Below are 20,742 nucleotides of genomic sequence, written 5' to 3' on the forward strand. Positions count from 1 at the left end.
CCTAATCAAGATTATTATATGTCTGACTTTAAATGTATTAATATTTTTGTCTTGGGTTTGCCCTATATATGTTATAATATGCTTATGCACGATTATCCTAGATATGTATTTGTGGTATCCTATTTGTTGATAAGTTCTAGGGTTTGTAACTAAGCCCTAATAGTAGTTTGATGTTCTAGGATATGATGTGAAGATATTCCATTATGATGATAAAATATAGGGTTTAGACTATGATTTGATTGTTTTTGTTTGTTTTCATCTAAGGCTTAGTGTCTCATGTATGGAATCTAGGGTTTTCATTCAATTCTAGAAGAAGTCTAACATATGAATTCTAAAAGTTGTTAGATGAATTATAAGTGTACTTGTTTGAATTGCTTCTAGGGTTTGCAATATATTATAGTAGAGTATGTCATATCTTTGGCAGAAATATTGAGGCCCTAGATATAACGAGACTGATATCTCGATTGAGTTACTAATCTGATCTAGGGGTTATAACCTAATCCGAGCAAAAGTAGTTGAAGTATAAAAGTGTGTATCTCTTGTTGATTATGAACTTAACTAAGTTTAGGTATGCTTCCATTATTATATGATTCTGATATAGTTAACTTCATGCTTCTATATGTATGTATTTGGTTGTACTTGCTATCTAAGTTGTGCAGGTACATGATCTTCAAGATACTAAAGATATTCGTAAGTAAAGCGTGATGAAGGAAGTTATATGAATGATGATGATCAAGAATGATAGATGCCATAAAAGATATTTTGATGCTATAGAAAGAAGTTAATCTCCCTAAGTTAAGAAGTAGTCTGGATAAAGAAAAGAGTATGTCTCCCAAGTTGAGAGGGAGGGCATACTATAGTTGTGATGGATACCTTGAAGAAGAAATTGGAGAATGCATATTGAGGTGTCGCTGAAAGAAGGAAAGTTGGATTTGGTTGCTGCATGTGAAGTAGGAAAGGAAGCTAAATGATTGAGGAAACCTTTGTCAAGATTTGTTTGGGAAGCCTCGAAGTCCTACTATGATGAATTGTGAGGCAGCATCAAGAAGTCAGAAGACCCCAAAGGTTTGTGTTTACTCATGAGTATTTGAAAGATTGTTACTGATTGGGGTTGCGACTATTCAGGTAAATCTCTCAAATTTTTTGAAAAGCATGCTTGAGGTTAGAGAGATTTGATGTGTTGAGGCATTGAGTGTGTATAATGCCTAGGAGGACATCTGGCTGGCATATGTATTGATGTTTAGATCCCGAAGAGGGAGGGTGGCATTGGTCATGGAGCTCTAACCTTGGATACGCACCTAGATCCCTGGGTTGATGGTTAGCAAGTAAGCTTGATGGTACCTAGACTAGCTGAAAGCTTTAGTCCATCTTAGTCCCACCTAGATAGATTGCCCTGGTCAGGAATCTAGTATGTGGCACCGTAAGTGCCTAAACTCTTCATGTGTTTTGAGATCTTCCATGTACTTGTATATGTAAGTATGAATACCTCCCTAGTTAAGAGGGAGTGTTGAAGAATGTAACTAGGTTCGGTCTTCATAAATTGTATTTGAGTCATAATGAAATGTATTTATCAAAAGAAAGAAAAAGAAATTCATATTATTATAAATATGACTTATTAAAGCATGGGTTTTGTTACCCACCATTTTGTGGGTAATATCTCTAGGAGAAAAACATTTCTCCAAGATGGTCCTCAGCGGGCAACAAACAGCCCCTTGCAGCCACTAGCTAGTTCATTGTGCCATTTCTCCACCACCTGAGCCAGCCATGTGGTCCCTCATCCATCTGCCATGATCGTATGTTTGAAGGTGGGCCTCCCGAACCTAAAGATATGCCTTGTCATTCAGAAATTAAGTGTTGTAGTTTTCTTATCACGGACCCTTTTGGGCATGGATTAATGGGGGGATTCAGCAGAAAGAATGGGCTAGGTCTATGCTCTTGTCCCCTATACCCCTTTTACGTATTAACCTTGGATTCTAGTCTCGTGGGATCTCTTTTACTGACCATTTGGCTCTAGGGATGGTATTTCATGGGAAACCTCGATTTTGGTTGCATGGTTCTACTCCCTTATCTGCTTATATTACCCTCTTTCCTTTCACTATTACTTCTTTCATCATTTCTCCCACCTAGGTCTACATTCCTCCACTGGGTCGACATAGGGTTAGCATGCCCCTTCCCCTTGCCCACACCTTGGGTCATGGTCTGGAATGAAGCCCGAAGGTTGATGCAGCTAAAAAGAAAGATAAATGCATATATGGCCACATTCAACAGGAAAATGTACCACAAGATGCAAAAGATGGTCGAGATAAACACATTTAGCATGTGGGTAAAAGCCAATACAGGAGCTCTACCCCATCATCATGGCCATCACCCTAGTTCCTACAGGTTCTATGAACCACCTTCATCATATAAGAAACCATGATTATCCCAACCCCTGGTGGGCAATGAACCGGCCACCTTAAAAGGGGTTTACTCATTACTTTATCTTATATATCATGCACTTCCCCCTTGAGCCTCGAGCAGTTAATCAAAGAAAACCATAAAAATTTAAAAATCATATAAAGAAGGGTGGAAAAATCAAGGTTGGGGCACCTCATGTACCACGATTGCTCCCTCCTATACATTATAAACCCAAGTGTGAGCTTCCCTCTTATTAGCTACCCTTGTACCCCAGCATGTGACCCAGGGCTGCCCCTTCTCATTCCCTACTTCATTCACCCATTTGTCACATGCCACCACCTTTTGAGGGATGTACCTTGACTATATTATCCCCTTTAGAAGTAGAAACCACCTAATAGGATTATTAGTGATCCAGGTGGATATTGGTAGCCACCTACCAAGTCCAATTAGACCACCACCACTGTTTCTTTTAGCTTTTCAGTTTCCTTAATTGTAGCACAATTTACTATTTTTAGCAGTTTTTCGGGTCCTGAACTTCCGGAGCCATTTTGAGGCCCTAAACGACTTTTTTGGGAAAACTGGGAGCAACATGGGTCCATGGACTGATGTTGCTCTTCCCAAAGTTGTAGTTCTCGGATAGATCTTTCTAACGAGATATTGTGCGCGTCAAACAAAGATCATATGCCAAAGTTACAACCCCGGGAAGTTGATGTACCAATTTACCCAAACGAGGCCCACAGTTTGGCGTTTCATCTTCTAGGGTTAGGTTTTTGGATGTTTAGGGTTTTCCATTGTTTCTCAACAATAAATAGGCCTTTGAGCCTCCTTGTAACACAGTTTAGACGCATGTAGCTGCCACATCTCTTCTCAGAGATAAGCTACCATCGCTCTAGCTAGTTTATTTCCATTTCTGTTTGTAAGCATATTTCAGTATTTTACAGTAATGAAATGAAGTATTATTTCTGCTGCATCTCTATATGTATGGTCATATCTGTAATTTGTTGCGTTCCTGTTTAAATTCGGATCAGTGGTATCAGAGCAGTCATCTCTTTCTCTGTCTTTCTTTGCATGTCCCCAACGAGGTCGGGATATAAGGAGTTAGGGCTTGAACTAGTCGAACCTTTACAAGACCAGCCTCGCAAATCCCAACGGCCTCCCATGGAGGATGAAAAGAAAGACGAGGGGGCAGAAGATCCTATCAAAATTTTGCTCAAAGAGGTCGTCGAGCGACAAAGGAACACGATGATGGACAACTTTGCCCAGATCCTTCAGCGTCTTCCCAGGGGCGACACATCTACTTCTAGCAGCTACTCTAAAACCGCCACACCCTTTAAGGTACAAGTTAACTTTGACATTCCCATCTTTGAGGGTCAAATAGATGAAAATGCCATAGATAAATGGTTAAATCTGCTAGAACGGTATTTTTTTGTTCATGATTTTTCCGGTCGGGAAAAGATTACTTTCGCTCTTCTCAAAGCCGCCCCCCACATTAAGGACTGGTGGGAAACCTACTACGAGCAGAAGGATGAAAGTACGGCCTCACTGTTTTCAGTCGCACCCACTTGGAATTCATTCTGGACTACCATCAAGGAGCAGTACTACCCTGTCGGAAGCTATGAGGATCAATACATAAAGTGGACCACGCTGCAACAGGGAAGGGACCAAGACATGCTAGAGTTTACCAATATTTTCCAGACCCTTTGCACAAAGTTGGGTATCAAGGATTCAAAGCAGCATTTGGTACTCAAATACCGCGGCTGCCTGCACAGGTACATCCAGGAAGAAATAGAATTCCTGAACATCTTTTCTCTCGGCACAGCATACAAATATGTTGTCAAGATCGAGCAAAAGTTTAAACAGAAGAAGTGAGACTTTGGATTTGTGAATCTGAAGCAAGGGAAAGGTGCCCCCAAACTATAGAACAAAGGACAAAGCCAAGGTGGGGCGGCCCAAGACAACCCGCCAAAGTAGCAAGCAAAGAATAGTGTTGCGAAGCCGAAAAAGGACACTAGAAAGTGTTGTGAGTTCCATAAGAGCTCCACTCACAACACGAGTGTTGAGCCAAACAATCACTGGTGGCCAAGCTAAAGGTTCATAATCATATGCATGTTTCGACTCTAAGTCAGAACCCGACAAGGGGAATGACAAAGGGAAGCAGATTATCGATGCGGAGCCCAATGCCACTGTTGCCACCACAAAGATCCAAAAGGAGGAACCCGAATATCCAGAGGAGGAGCGTCTCTTCCACTCCCAAATGTGGGTAAAGGGCTCCTTGCTACAGTTCATTGTTGACAGCGGGAGCCAAAAGAACCTCATTTCAGCAGAGGTCGTGAAGCAGTTGGGCTTACCGACCACTGCACATCCACAACCATACACCATCGGGTGGCTTCACCAAGGACGGGATCTTCGCGTGAGCCAGCAGTGTCGCCTTCCATACAACATCAAGCCCTTCACAAATGAGGTATTGTGTGACGTTGCTCCCCTTGATGTTTGTGATGTATTATTAGAATTTAGGACAACCATACTTGTGGAAGTGACATGCTGTGTATGAATCAAGGCCCAGAGCTGTTATTGTTACTTTGGGAAATAAGTTGTACAGGATATCAAAGGTAGCACCGCCTATCGCCATCTCTTTGGTTACTGCAAAACAATGTAGTAAACTCATTTCCAAAACTGGGAAATTTGTTTTCCTGATGATACGCCCTCAAGGAAAGAAGAAGACGGTGGCCACGACCTCCAAACAGGGCCCCTCCGCACGATAACTACAGATGGACAAGGTTGTGGAGGAGTAGGAGGACATCTTCACCTCCCGCACAGGGGTTCCTCTGCACTATCAGGTCAAGCACTCCATCAATCTGACCCCAGGTGCGCCACTACCCAATGGACCAATCTATCGGCCCTCCGTTCTGGAGAACGATGAAATCAAGAGGCAGATTCAGGAACTGTTGCAGAAAGGTCACATCCGTCCAAGTTCATCACCCTGTGGGAGCCCGATTGTGTTGGTACAGAAGAAGGATGGGACTTGGAGACTCTCTATTGACTATCGGGCGCTGAACAAGATCATTGTCCGTAATAGGTACTTGATCCCATGGATTGATGACCTCCTCGACCAACTGAAGGGGGTAAAATATTTCAGCAAGATCGATTTGAAGTCAGGATATCACTAGGTACCAATCGAACCCTCCGATGTGTGGAAGACTACCTTCAAAGCCATGAAGGGCCTTTTCGAATGGTTGGTTATGCCTTTCGGATTGACGAATGCTCCTACAACCTTCATGAGGCTAATGGATGACATCTTGTGGCCATTCACCAACTCATTTGTAGTGGTACACTTGGATGACATCCTGATCTTCAGCGAGAGTTGGGAAGAGCACCTCCACCACATCCGACAGGTTCTCCAAACACTGTGCCAACACAAGTTATGTGCCAATTTGGAGAAATCCACTTTTGGCATGACCCAGGTTTAGTATCTGGGATACATTATTGATGAACGGGGGGTGCATGTGGATTTAGCCAAGATCCAAGTCATTCTGGATTGGCCATCTCCAACCACTCTGACAGAACTCTGCAGCTTTCTAGGTCTTGCCAACTTCTACAGCAGGTTCATGTTGGGATTTTCTCATATCACTTGGCCCCTAAGTCAAGTCACCAAGGGAGGAGCGAAAGCAAAATTCTTTTGGTCTGAATCTCAACAGAAAGCATTCACAGAGTTGAAATATCGCCTCTGCTCGGCACCAGTGCTTGCATTACCAGACTTGCAACAACCATTTGAGGTCGAGACAGATGCCTCTGACTATGCTATTGGGGCAGTCCTTACTCAACACGGGCATCCAGTGGCATATCACAGTGAGACACTTTCAGACACAGTCCGGAAGTATCCCACTTATGACAAAGAGATGTATTCCATTGTGCAGGCTTGCCGACAATGGAAGCATTACATTCTAGGGAAGGAAACGGTCATCCACACAGACCACCAACCCTTGCAGTTCATGCAGACCCAAGGGAAATTGCAGAATGATCGCCATCAGAAGTGGTCCACATACTTGCAACAATTCCATCCGCATATCAAGTATAAGAAGGGCAGCACCAATAATGTTGCAGATTGCCTCAGTCGACCACCAATCATGGCGTTAACCACTGTGCTCAACTCTTGTGGGCATGAGACTTCTAATTGGCCACTTCTCTACAAAAGCGACCCAGAATTTGGCCACACATACCAGACACTCTTGGAGGGTCAGCATGTTCCAGATTTTCACCTCCAGTATGCCCTGTTATGCCACCTGGGTCACCTTTTTGTTCCTTCAAGCAACCGTGCCAAGATGATTTGGGAAGCACACTATAATCGGACTGCAGGGCATTTCGGAGTCGAGAAAACAGTGGCAGTACTGCAGAAGTATTTCTATTGGTCGAATCTTCAACAAGATGTGGGGAAGTACATCAGATCATGCACTGCCTATGCCATTGCCAAACCGACCATCAAGAAGCAAGGCCTCTATACCCCATTGCCTACCCCTAGTCGACCTTGGGAATCCATCTCCATGGATTACATGTCGGGCCTTCCTTCTACTAAGCATGGAAACGACTGTGTTTTTGTGGTCGTCGACAGGTTCTCGAAGATGGCCATTATGGCGGCCTGCAAGAAGAATATCACAGCAGAAGCCACTGCTAAACTCTTCTTTGAACGAGTGTGGGTACACTTTGGGATCCCACAGTCTATCATCTCAGATCGGGACAACAGGTTCCTCAGTACATTTTGGTCTAGTCTCTAGTCGATGCTGGACACCAAACTCACTAAGTCCATAGCCTTCCATCCTCAAACTGATGGCCAGACAGAGGTTATCAACAGGATGATCGTACACATTTTGTGCATGTACAACTCAAAGCATCCACGCACATGGAATGAGAGCCTCCCCTATGTTCAGCACAGCTACAACCGAGTTCTCCACAGCTCGACTGGCCACAGTCCTTTTCAGGTGGGCTTGGGATTCTAGCCACTATGTCCCATTGATGTGTCCATGCCATTTGCAGCTACTCACATAGATTCAGCTCATGTCCAGTCCGAAACAGATAAGTCAAACAACTTCATTGAGCACATCCAACATATTCGCCAGCAGTGACACGACATTCTGGAGAAATCAAATGCCAAGTACAAGCAGCGACATGATCAGCATCGGGTGCCACACAAGTTTCAAATGGGCGACAAAGTCTGGTTGCATTTGCAAAAGGAACGACTTACCGAAGCCTACTGGAAATTCAGACCACTCCGATATGGTCATTACACCATTACCAAGGCTATGGGAGACAATGCATTTGAGCTCAGCATTCCCCCATTCCTTGGCCTGCACCCAACGTTCAATGTGGACCACCTTCGGCCATAATTTCCGCCATTACTAAACACATCCGACATTGCAGAATAGCTCACACCCACAAAGTTAAATCCAGATTGCATGGAACAAGCTGCAACTGATCGAATCATGGTCACACAGATCAAGCACACTCACCAGCAAAATATCCAACTGTATCAAGTTGTCAAAGCAGGCCAACTCCTTCACCAAGGCAAGTGGCTCACTAGGGACCAAGTTCAGCAGAAGTTTCCTCATCTCATGGAGGAACTCAACGCAATGGGGACCATTGCTTCCTAAGGGGGGAGGAATGATCCAGGTGGATATTGGTGGCCACCCGCCAAGTCCACTTGGACCCCCACCATTGTTTCTTTCAGCTTTTCAGTTTCCTTAATTGTAGCACAGTTTAATATTTTTAGCAGTTTTTTAGGTCCTGAACTTCTAAAGCTGTTTTGAGGCCCTAAACGACGTTTTTTGGGAAAACTAGGAGCACCATGGGTCCATGGACCAATGTTGCTCTTCCCAAAGTTGTAGTTCTCAGATAGATCTTTCTAACGAGATATTGTGCGCGTCAAACGGAGATCGTAATCCAAAGTTACGACCTTGGGAAGTTGATGTACCAATTTACCCAAACGAGGCCCACAGTTTGGCGTTTCATCTTCTAGGGTTAGGTGTTTGGATGTTTAGGGTTTTTCATTGTTTCTCAACAATAAATAGGCCTTTGAGCCTCATTGTAACACAGTTCAGAGGCATGTAGCCACGACATCTCTTCTCAGAGATAAGCTACCATCGCCCTAGCTAGTTTATTTCCATTTCTATTTGTAAGCATATTTCAGTATTTTACAGTAATGAAATGAAGTATTATTTATGCTACATCTCTATATGTATGGTTATATCTGTAATTTGTTGCGTTCCTGCTTAAATCCGAATCAATTGGTTAACCCCATTTGGAGTTCAGGAGACATTGGCACATCCCGAAGCCCATTATGGAAGAGCAAGCCATTATGAAGTCCCCACTTGTGGTCCATGATTGGTAAGCTCATTTACTCGATTTTTCTAATGACTTGTTGTACTGGAAGGCTAGGGGACGCATTGGATCTTATGCAAGATTGCAAATGGTCTCTACTTTGCGTTTGGTCTCCCTATACGGGGTCCTGATCCTTTAGAGGGCTACATTGGCACTTGTAGGGTGTGCGTCAAGAGCCATGGGCCTCCACAGCAACAGACAACACTCCATGGATCTCCACATCCATTCAGAGATTGCTCGTGGTTCACTTATTGGATGAGGAAGATGCACCTGATCCATCATGCCCAGCTGGCCCTAGACTTACACCATACACTTGGCAGATGATCCAAGACTTGCACGATGATGTGGCATCACCTACACCATCATCCTAGCCCTTGCAGGCGATCTACAAGCATCTTCGATTTGTTTGGAGACCCATGAGGACACTTGTGTGCCCCCATGTCATTTGGAGCACCATAGGTCATTACAATGGGCCAATCCCTTGTCCACGGCTTTTGAGGGTCCTATTCTTCATTGTGGCACGCATGGACCTCATTAGGCCTCTTAGAGGGCCCTACGACATGCATAGATTATTATTTGACCTCTTGAGAGGCTTACTTTTTCATTTATGAGCTAGTTTGGTGGGCTTGTCATCAAAAGTTGAATTATTAGAACATTATTTTATTTTTGGGGCTTATGTAGGCCAAGAAGGCTAATTCGAACTCCTAATTTGTGTATAAATACAAGTGAGATGAGCTCATTTTCTCATCATCACTTTGGATTGGATCTTTTCTCTCTTTTGAGAATTTCGCACTTTTTCTAGAGGATGAATTGGAGCTTTATGGATAAATTTTGATGTGTGGATATTGGTCTATCTTATCTTGGAGCTTCTCTTTGTCAATTGTGGGTGGTTGTATATATTTTGTTACATGTAAGTACATGCATTTAATGTTATTCTTGTTTTACTTTGTCATATACATTGGACTGGGATTTTTACTATTTCCAGGGCTAATTGCTACATGCATTTATTGAGTAAAGTTGTGGGATTTTGTCTCTATTATAGCATCTCTCAATGTATGGGCCATGTAATGTGAACAAAATATCCTAGGAGTAATTCTATCAATGAATTGACATTGATAAGCCATCTCCTTTGCACATCAAAGTATAAAAGTTACAAGACTGCTTCTCCTTGACCTAGAAGGCTAGCGAAGTGGTCTTAAGGCCTCCTTGACTGGAAATCAAAGATCCTCACTCATATTCATCATAGACTCCATTCTCCCAAGACTAAGGCACTGATCTACCAAAAGGTGGTCACCTAAAATCACATCTTTTTCACCTTTCTCCAGGTCTAGCCGAGTTGGGTCACCTAGGGCATCGTTTTCTCGGCAAGCTACCCATCCAAAAAGTTTGATCTCTTAGGGTCTTCTGCGTTGGTGTTTCCTCAAGTCCTCCAAATTTTAGGCCATTCCGACGGTGGAGTTGTGAGAGACAAGCCCTAGCTTCAAGATCAAACTTTTCCCTACCATCCCCAAAGGCTAGCACTTTATTGGATCGATTCAAACCTTTAAGTGGATATTCTTTCTTTGATCCATTTCCATACCTTGTCCAAGTTAGGGATAATCATTGGTTGCCATACTCCTCCTCTACCCTAGATTGGGTCCACTTGGTCTCGTGTGGTCTCCTTCCTTTGAAAAGACAATTCTTCAAGAACCATCTAGAAAACCAATTTCAATAAGGATTTTAGGGATTAGGAAATTCCTTCATAAGTGATATCCCATAAACCTAACCCTGAAATCCTCCCCTCCTTTCCCTAGAAAACATTGTACCTTGCTTAGAAAGCAAGCAAACTCTATCTTTCTAACTCTTCCGGGAAAGGGATTATTTGGGTCACTCCACATCCTTTCATTGACTTACCCTTCATCGGTGACTCCATAATATACCGGGTCTCCTCCCATCAGTGAAAATCCGTAAATAAAAGGGAGCCTTAGCTGAGGTGACTGTGGGCTAAGTCTCCATTTGTTGCCCTTGACCTAGCATTTGCCCTTTAGGGATCCCCCTTAGGTCCCCTGCTAGTTTGAGTGGTAACAGGTTTCATGCTTGGGTCATCATGTTTTAGGTTAAAGTCCCCATTGAGAACTTCTAGGATTTATTATGTCATTAGAGTCATTGTCCATTTAAAGAGACCCTTCTTGGGAATCATGTAAAAAGAATTAATATTGAGTCAAATAAGCTATTTGTCACCTCCACACCAAGTCGACCTCAAGGAGATCAAGTTAGCCTCAAACTGGGTAATTCGACCTCACCAAAAGCCTATATATTGAAGCAATTCGAATTCATTTGGAGCACACTCTCTCACTCAAGTTCGATATCCCAGAAGAAGAGCAAAAAGTGTGAAGTTGGAAAAGGAGGCTAAAAGGAGTGCGAAGTTGGAGAAAAAGGAAGAAAAGGTCAAGATCGAAATTTTGGGCTATCTATCTCTCTCTCATGTGGATTCCTCTAGGAGATCAAAGTCTCTCTTGTCAAGTCGAAGTTGTTGCTACCACTGCTGCCAATTGTTGGGTCGAAATTGTTGCAGCAAGGTCGAAGTTGTTGCTGAAGGGTTATCATCTGCAAGAAGGAAGAAAGGGTTGACTTGGTGTGGAGGAAGTCTGTGTCTAGGTCAAGAGTCTTGGATTATCTCAGGAAGTTATTAAGGAAGAGTTGTTGACTAGGTTTTCCCCTAGATATGGGTTTTTCCCTGGTTGTCTGCCTATATCTGGTGTTTGTGATCTTTGTGCTATTGTTTTGATAGTTGCTTGATGAACTAAAGGAGGACATAAGAAAAACATAATGTCACAAGTAATTATCTATATATAAGAAAAAAATTCTGCCTTTCTAATTTTCTAACAAATTCAAGAGTTCATTTTCATAATTTCATAGACTGATTGCATTCTAGATGCCATTTCGAGCCTCTTTGTTGATGTATTTTGGTTCATATATGGATTGCACTCAATGTTAATTTGGTTATATGCACCCTTGCTAAATACATGAGCAACTTTGCATATTTTTGTATAATGGTTTGGATTCACATGAATATATATATGTATATATATCAACTATGCATATTTGTGTATAATGGTTTGGATTCACATGGATGCACATGAATGAATATATATATATATATATATATATATCAACTTTTCATATTTGTGTATAATGATTTGGATTCATATGGATGCACATGAATATATATATATAGATAGATATATATATTCAAATTTTGAATATTTTATGTATTTTTTGGTCAACCAGTTTTGTGGTCCTATTTTGTTTCCACTTTTTGACCGGTTCTAGTTTCTGGAGTCGACCTATTCAATGACTAATCTAGTTCTAATAACATTTCTTTCAACCATTTGTATTTTTATATTAGTTGAGAACTTGGCAATGCCAACTATGCAATAGGAAAAATGCTAGTCTCTTCCTATAGAATTTCTCAAGGACTACACTTTCTTACTGTGCTGATGCTATAATGAAGCTTTCTCCACAGTTACCTATTTCTACTCGAGGAGATGCCAAAGGTCAAATCCTATTCTCAATACCTCATTTTTAAGCCTAAAGATGATGTATCCGTCTTCTAATTCATCTATTTTTTTTCTCTGGAAAATGCCCAATATATTACTTTAGAGAACAAATAAATTAACATCAAGAGTTAAAGTGGTTACATCATGCAAACCATTGGGGTGTTAGGAAAGTCTCGGTCTACAAAAGCTAGAAAATCCATCATATCATCCCAAGGCCCCATATGGAGGGACTCAACATTATGGCAGCAAAGTTGTAGGAATAGAGCCAACTCTTGCTTAAACCTCCACAAATCTCCCAGAGTAAAGGAACGAGGAACCTCATTAAAGGTAACTTTACAACAATGTTTAGGTAGAAAGCCAATTGCAAGCAAGTGACCTGAAACCCAAAGTAATTTAGAGTTGTTCTTGACCATCCAATTGTTTTCCAGGAGGGGCCCCTTCCATGACAATGAAACTACAAAAAGGGAATGAAATTCAGCATGAAACCATGCCCAAAACCTTTGGCAAGTTGAAATTCCAAAAGCCATGTTGAACTATCTCATCCTTTTACTGCACAATTCACACATTGAATTAGTAATGACAACTTTGTGCAACCTACTCTTAATGGGAAATCATCGATGAATCAATAACCGCACTCAAACTCAGGAAGGGACCAGTTGCTTTCTAGGCCATTCTTTCAGGTTATATTGGAACTTACCGTAGCTGTATAAAAATCTGTGTTATGTCAACTGGGTAAAGTTTGAAGGGGAAGTGGTGTACCTGTTAGCTACTTGGCTGCAGAGTGAATTGGAATTATTCAAGATTTTGAGTACAGAAAAGGCATATAGACAGTTGTACTGACACCAGTTGCTTTCTAGGCCACTCTTTCAGGTTATATTGGAACTTACCGTAGCTGTATAAAAATTTGTGTTATGTCAACTGGGTGTAGCTTGAGTGGTTGAGGAAAGTTGCTACCCTCCCCACCTGGTTTCAAATCCCATTTTGTGACATGTTTGCTCTTAGTTAACCTATTGATGATGAGATATATATGATCTGTTCATGACTTTTTGATCTAACCTTGTGCTGTAAAGAATCTAGGGTTTACCCTGGGTACCATCCGTTGAATGAGCGAAAGTGCCTGGGCAATTTCTCCCCAGGCCATGTTACCTGGAAAATAAATGGTGTGAGGCAGAATGGTTATTATACCTTAATAAGAAAATTCAGTTCTTGATAGAAGATGTCACGGATCTGCTGGAATACTAAGGATTTTCATTTAGCTGTGTCGTAGAGGTTTCATCAGCATCACATTTTTCAATCGTGTGAGTTTAAAGCTTCTGACATGAACCATGACAGGGAGGCACACATGGCCAGCAAACTCTGGGCTTCGATAGCATATCTCCTTTGTAATCAAACTGTTGTTTTGTTTTCCTTGCACTTTCAAGTAAATTGTAGTGCTTTGTTATTGGTTTATAGTTGTAATTACAAACTACCATTTTGTAAATGTTCTCACATTTGCAGATTCAATAAAACTTAACTCTGCCAGAATATTGCTGTGGTTGTTCCTTACTGTTGGTCTTCTGCAGCTTCTATTGTCACATGTTTTGTAGGTATTTCCTACACTATAAAATGGAATTTCATCTTTATCCAGTAGTGAAAGATCTCCTATGATTAAAAGCAATAACATCTAGATTATGTAAACTAGCTATTACCCGCATGTGATCTAAGTCACCTGGTTCATGTCCATCTCGAAAAGAATAGTCAGTGCAAAGCGATGTGATCAAATTCAGCCTTAAGTTTGAGGAAATAAATAATCCTAAATTTGAATTTAAATTAATTTAATTGCTGTATTTTAAACATAAATGAATTTAATCAAATTTTCAAAAGAAAAAAAAAATGCTCGACTTTAATGCACTTATTCAGCTGTCCATGAAATTTGCCGAATTCACAAGGATTAAATTCAGCAAACATGGTGACTTAGCATGTGATCCATAACTGAACTGTTAAAAGGATTAATTACTTGAGAATCAGATTTGACTGTAACATCTCATTAGTTGCAATCTTGCACTCATTTTCTCTAAGTTCGTCTATGCATCAATATGTTAAAATTTTGTTATGGTTATTAGATTCCTGAGTCTCTTGGATTTTTACTCGAGCCATTTCAAAACCTACAATGGATTAATTTTGCATGCAAATATTTATTTCTCTTCAGGTTTCTATAATTCAGAATCCAGATGACACAAGTTTCTTAGCTGATGGTCCCCGAAACTCAAAAGGTAGTGGGATGTTTGACGGCTCTTTCTACCTTATTTCTTCATTCATAGATACAGATGTAATACATCTTTCTTAAATATAATTTATAGTTATTATTCTCTGACCTAATCATTAGTTTGGACAAGACAAACACTAATCACTTTACTTTGGTTTATTTCTCTTCCTATATATGCTTTTGCTATGTTTTGGACTTCATCAAATTGATTTGGTGGTCAAGGAGGGCACCTGCACACTAGTATTGAGTATTTAAGTTCCTGTAGTCAGACTATGCAGACACACAACGTGGGCCCTAACAAGACTATATGATACAGTACCAGCCAGGTAAAAGAATAATATGGACACATTCTCACTGTCAGGAGCTTGAGCTTATATGGTGGTTCCCTTTTACACTACTATTTGGTTGGTCAATGTAGCTCATCTTTTGAAATGCTTCCTTCACAGTTTCTGATGTGTGCTTGGTAATTTCTCAATGTACAGTATTGTAAATTTGTAATAACAACTGAACAAACATGCAAAGAAACAAAATACAAATAGAACAGAACTCACTGCACTGGAGTCTTGACCAATAACCAAGACTATCATTTCAGGCATAAATTTGCTAATGGCTGGTACCACCAATTCATGCATGGCATGCTCATATCCCTTATCTCCTGTACCATTAGGCAAAGTAACATTTAGATTAAACCCCAGACCTTTTCCTCGACCAGCTTCATCGTGAAATCCAGTTTGAGGATGTGAAGGTCCCCAAGAACCATGATTCATGTGGAGAGAGATTGTGAGCACATCATCTCGTTCATAGAATCCCTCTGCAGTTCCATTCCCATAATGCACATCAATGTCAACCACCGCAACTCGCTTGCAGCCAGATGCCACAGCTAGTTCAACTGCAAGACCAGCATTATTCAAAAAGCAGTACCCGTCAGCTTGAGTTGGCTGTGCATGGTGGCCTGGTGGTCGCACTAATGCATACGATAGCTTTCCATGTCCATCCAAAATATAGCGCATAGCTTCAAGTGTTGTCCCAGCAGCAAGAAGTGCAGCTTCCCAAGAACCAGGATTCAGGCGTGTGCCATGGCATAAGGTCTTTCCACCTGCTGTACTAGCTTTGGCAAGCATGTCTACATAATCTGCAAATTCATCCACACCATGTTCCAGATTTAATTGTGAGAAATTACAGTCTTGGTCATATGGAGACAAGTGAATAGTAGTAAGCACATTTGAGTCTGCAACATATATTTGACATCTTGATGCCAATCAATAAGTTTTGTAAATACCAAGTACAAAAACATTGAAAGCCATCTGAATCTACTAATCCAGTAAATCAACACCCTGTCAAAAATTTCTTGGGAAAAACTTGTAAGCTACTAATACTTTCTCCAAGTTGTGAGTTCCTTATCGACTATCATTTTAATGCAAAGCCTGAAAATTTACTCATTTAAACTGTTGAAATCATAGAAAATGATCAAGGATTAGAATCTGATTATTCGTGCATTTGGAAAGAAATCCTATAAGTAAATGAACACTTGCATCATATTTGAGTGCAGACATAAACTACAAGTAAAATTTGAAGATTAATTCCTCATCCCTTAAGTTACATATTGAAGTGAACCTATCATGAAAATATAACAAGTTCCACTATCCTATTTCTCACTTTATGAGAAGAAATACGATGTAAAAAGTAGTTGTTACACAAAATAGATGAAGAAAGGCCACTGTGAAGCTTAAAAACGTTTACATAAAACAGTGTCTCTACATTGCTAAAAATATACAAAAAAGCCCTATACAAGGAAGAAATAATGCTTGTATAGTAAAAGCTTGGATCATAATTTTATTAAAGTTGCACATAACACATACAAAGAATACTTGCAAAGAGAGAAGAAAAAAATAAGATAACTTTATTAATGTAGAACAAGTGACCATAAAGTTGGTCAATGTGACTCGAAATATAGCCAATGTGAATAAACCAATGTTGCACGACTCGTACTCAGCAAATACTCAGCTGGCATATCACTCACTGACTTGGGAACAGACTCAGGAAAGACTCGGCAAATAGCAAAAAACTAAAAAATATCTCATTTTTTTGCATAAAGATAAAATAATGGCATTTCCAACACATGCAAGTTATAAAACCATGGTTTACACAAGAATTCATATCATCATCTCATAAAATATGATCATATAAGTTATAACATAACACAATTGAGATTTGTATTCAAAATTTTAAAAGCAAACTGAAAAATGATTTCATAAACAAAATAACATATGGTAGCAAATTGCAAGTTCTCCATGAATCATAACATAATTAGAAAACCAAAAATAGACAATGTCTCCATGTGCAATGTCATGTCTCATGCATCAACACAAGGATGGCTAGGATAAGCCCTGGAGGAGCTAGTGCCAACATCAATGGGCTCAAACAACCACTATGAGGCAGGTGTGTTTGGAGTTTCCATTTGAGAAAATGACAAGCCAAAGGCATCTTGTGCCTCCTCGTCAAGCCAACTCAAATCATCAATCAGTAACTCCTCCACAAACCATTCAGACTCTAGATCAATATGATCCAATGCAATTGGATCAAAATCCTTTGGACGCATTTCTTTAGTGAACAGACAAAGGCTGTAATAGATGTAGACCAACTTTTGTAACTGCTCATGCTCCAACTTGTTACGCTTTTTGCTATGGATGTGCTCAAACGCTGACCAACTGCGCTTACATTCTGAAGCGCTGCAAGGTTGGCTTAGAACTCTAATTGCAAATTCTTGCAATTTTGGTGCCTCAGTGCCACAATCTATCCACCAATTGGCATTATAAAAACAACAAAAAGATTTAGAGTGTTGCAAATTGCAATGCCAAACTTAAAGAATTTATAGAATTAAAAATTGAATCTTACATGGCATTTTCTTGTCCCTCAGTTGTATGGTTGAGCTAAATCCAAACATGTCAGATGCTTCCTTGTACATGTCTTGTTGCAAATTGATTTTATCTTGAATTTCTTGGGTTAGGAACATCCTCTCAATGCATATCATGACACCTCTCATCACCTCTAGATCTACTTGGATATTAGACCCCTCATTATAGAATATGCTTGGATTTAGATATGCTCTCGTTGCATGCAACGATGAATATAGTTGTTTGTCCCACCTGGAATCAATAATTTCCCGTATAGGGAGATATTTAGATGAATATCCCCTATAAAAAGCCTTGATGGCCTCTTTGGCCCTGCCCATGCCCTCATAAATGTAGCCCACTAGAGGCTTGTCTCCATCCATGAACCTCAAGACTTTCACAAGGGGCTTGGTTAAGCTAACAATCTCAGTGACTTTCTCCCACAAGTCCTCTTTGAAGACAGAAACATTCACAACCATGGTATTTGGTTTTGTGCAATCTTTCCAAAATAGTCGTTGTTGGCTACAAAACATTCGTCTCAAAGCTTGGTACTCATTCAAAAGGTTATGGAGGGAGAGGAAATTAGTGGCAAATCGTGTGACAGCAGGCCGACTAAGCTCACCCTCTGTGAATTCTCTCATAAGACTTAGCACCCAAGCATGGTTATAAATGTACTTGGTTATTTGTTTGCACTCTACAACAACATCTTGCACCCACAGCAACTTTTCGATGTCCTCTAAAATCAGGTCTATGCAATGGGCAACACATGGGCTCCAAAAAATGGTAGGATATTTTTTGGTTAGCATTCTTCCAACTACCACATAATTTGCAGCATTGTCCGTGATTACCTGGACAACATTTTTTCCCCAACTTCCTCCACAACCTTTGACAACATTGAAAAAATCAGATTTGCATCCTTTACATGTGAAGATGCATCAATGGACTTTAGGAACATGGTTCCTTTAGAGCAAGCGACAATAAAGTTGATGATTGTTCTACCCCTCTGATCTATCCACCCATCTGACATAATTGTGCACCCAATGGTCTTCCATGAGTTTTTAATGTTGTCCAACTATGCCTTGACACATTCAAACTCCTCATTAAGGTCTTTCTCCCTAAGTGAATTATAGGAAGGTGCTTTGTAGCCAGGGCCAGCACATGCAATTGCATCTACCATGGGCTGAAAGAAAGGTGACTTTGCATAGTTAAATGGGAGGCTATCATGATACCAAAACCTCCTCACTGCCATAGCTACTTCCTCTTCTTTTTTCTTTAAAACTTTCCAAGCTTGGCTGAGATCCCAAACTAATGCGAGGAAGGAAGAAAGGAGATGTTATATGAGATGCATTTCCTACAACATTTGATGAGGCAGAACCTATAGGAACATGCTGACCCTGTGACTTTGTCTGAGATCCACCCATTGTTGCAATCTCACGCTTCGTTCTTGCTCTCTTAGCATTTTGTTCCTGAATGGCATCCAAATTAGCTTGCATTTGCACTGTCACTTCTGGAGGGTAATGATCACAAATTACCGCATCTCTACCCACTATTCTAGCCAAGTGGTATTTCAATCTATTTATGCCCCCAAACACCACAGTGGGACAAAAGTTGCATTTGATTCTCCTGTCAAAATTGGGATCTTCACGGGTACCATATTCCCAGGCTTCATCAAGAGGCCTTCTAGACTTGGATTTATCCTTAGGAGCCATGGAATCAAGATGACAATCTGATTTCAGACAAAAAATATATTAAAAAATTGTAAAAAAAATAATCGCAAATGCCTACAATTAAAAAAAAGCCCACAATGGCCTACAATAGCACCAAGTAGAGGGCATGTTGCAGGCCTCTGCCGCCCTGACACAGGCCCACAGAAGCCAGTAACAACACAATGTTATTGCAAGCCTCTGTGGGCCTGTCTCAGGGCCACATAGGTCTACAATAGGCCCTCTACCCAGTGTTATTGCAAGCCACTATCCACTATTACAGGCCCACAAGAATTCTAAATATTAAACAAAAATTTAAAACAATCAATTTTCCTATTTTTTTATTTTTTTTATATTTGTTATCGGGGGTCTCGCAGGCCTGTCTCAGGGCCACGGAAGCCTTTTTGCGGCCCCGAGACAAGCCCACAAGAACCCCTGATAAAAAATAAATAAATAAATAATAAATAATCAATTAAAAAATAAATATCAAAAATAAATTAAAAATAATTAAATGTTTAAACTTTAAATTATAACAAAGTTTTAAATTGTTAGATCTGAGACTTTTGTGATCCATATTGTAGTAATGTCTTTCGGATTAATCACATAATTAGGATTTGGTTGACGTTTCGAACCAACTAATGTCCTGAGGATGAACCACGTTAGTTGTTTGAGGATGAACCACGTTAGTTGGTTCGAAACGTCAACCAAATCCTAATGATGTGATTAATCCGAAAGACATTTATCTAAAGTTTTGAATTTTAAAAAAAAAATTAAATACAAGCCCGCAGACGCCTATGACAGCCGAAGTGTTGCCACTCCAGCTGTCACAGGCGTCCATGGGCTTGTCTCAGGGCCACAAAAGGCTTCTAAAGCCCTAAGATAGGCTTGCAGGAACTCCTGCTAACAAATTAAAAAAATAAATAATAATAATAAATAACCAATTATAAAAAAAATTACTAAAATAACCAATTAAAAATAATTAAAAATAATTAAATTGTTTAAACTTAAAATTATAACAAAGTTTTAAATTTTCTAATTTAAACTTAAAATTATAGCAAAGTTTTAAATTTTCTAATTTTTTTTAAATACAAGCCCGCAGGCGCCTGACATTGTCGGAGTGCAAGATGCCTACCTCGATTACTGCCTGTCGGATGGTCGTTGGATGTTGGTGGAGACTTGAGAGCTGTTGAATCATCATTGTCCAATCGTCACTACCTGATCATGAAGTGAAGTAACTCCTTTAGCAAGTAGAAGCCCTCTTTAACAAGAAAAATGGCATGAAGGGCGAGTATGTCGAGTCAAGGCAAGTATGACCGAATCCACCGAGTTCCGAGTATGAGGGACCAAGTATGGTTGAGTGGCTTGTTTGGTGGCCAACTCGGCCCACTCGGCGAGTAACCGTCGAACCGTACAATACTGGAATAAACAATGGAAGTGTGAAAGCAACTCCTATCTCTACTCCACTAAAAGCATAGAAATAGCAGACTAATTAGTTGATAGAAATGCAAGAAGTAGTGCAGATGCAGCACCAAGATCAAAACCATAAAACATAAATGTTGTTCTCAAGGCATGTTAGGGTGACAAGCAAAGTGGGGAGA

General features: G+C 40.4%; 1 protein-coding gene across 1 annotated transcript in view; it reads right to left on the minus strand.

The window, feature by feature from the left end:
• Window positions 1-20,742, minus strand: part of LOC149219940 (histone deacetylase 8-like) — a 184,445-nt gene that overhangs the window by 103,013 nt on the left and 60,690 nt on the right. Inside the window, exon 2 of the mRNA XM_089384569.1 lies at window positions 15,102-15,682. Coding sequence (XP_089240695.1) covers window positions 15,102-15,682 — 581 coding nt within the window. The remainder of the gene's footprint in view (window positions 1-15,101; window positions 15,683-20,742) is intronic.

The sequence above is a fragment of the Pinus tabuliformis genome, chromosome Q (genome assembly GCF_031772625.1).
Source record: "Pinus tabuliformis cultivar Carrire ecotype Pingquan chromosome Q, CPIR1, whole genome shotgun sequence".
NCBI classification, from domain to species: domain Eukaryota; kingdom Viridiplantae; phylum Streptophyta; class Pinopsida; order Pinales; family Pinaceae; genus Pinus; species Pinus tabuliformis.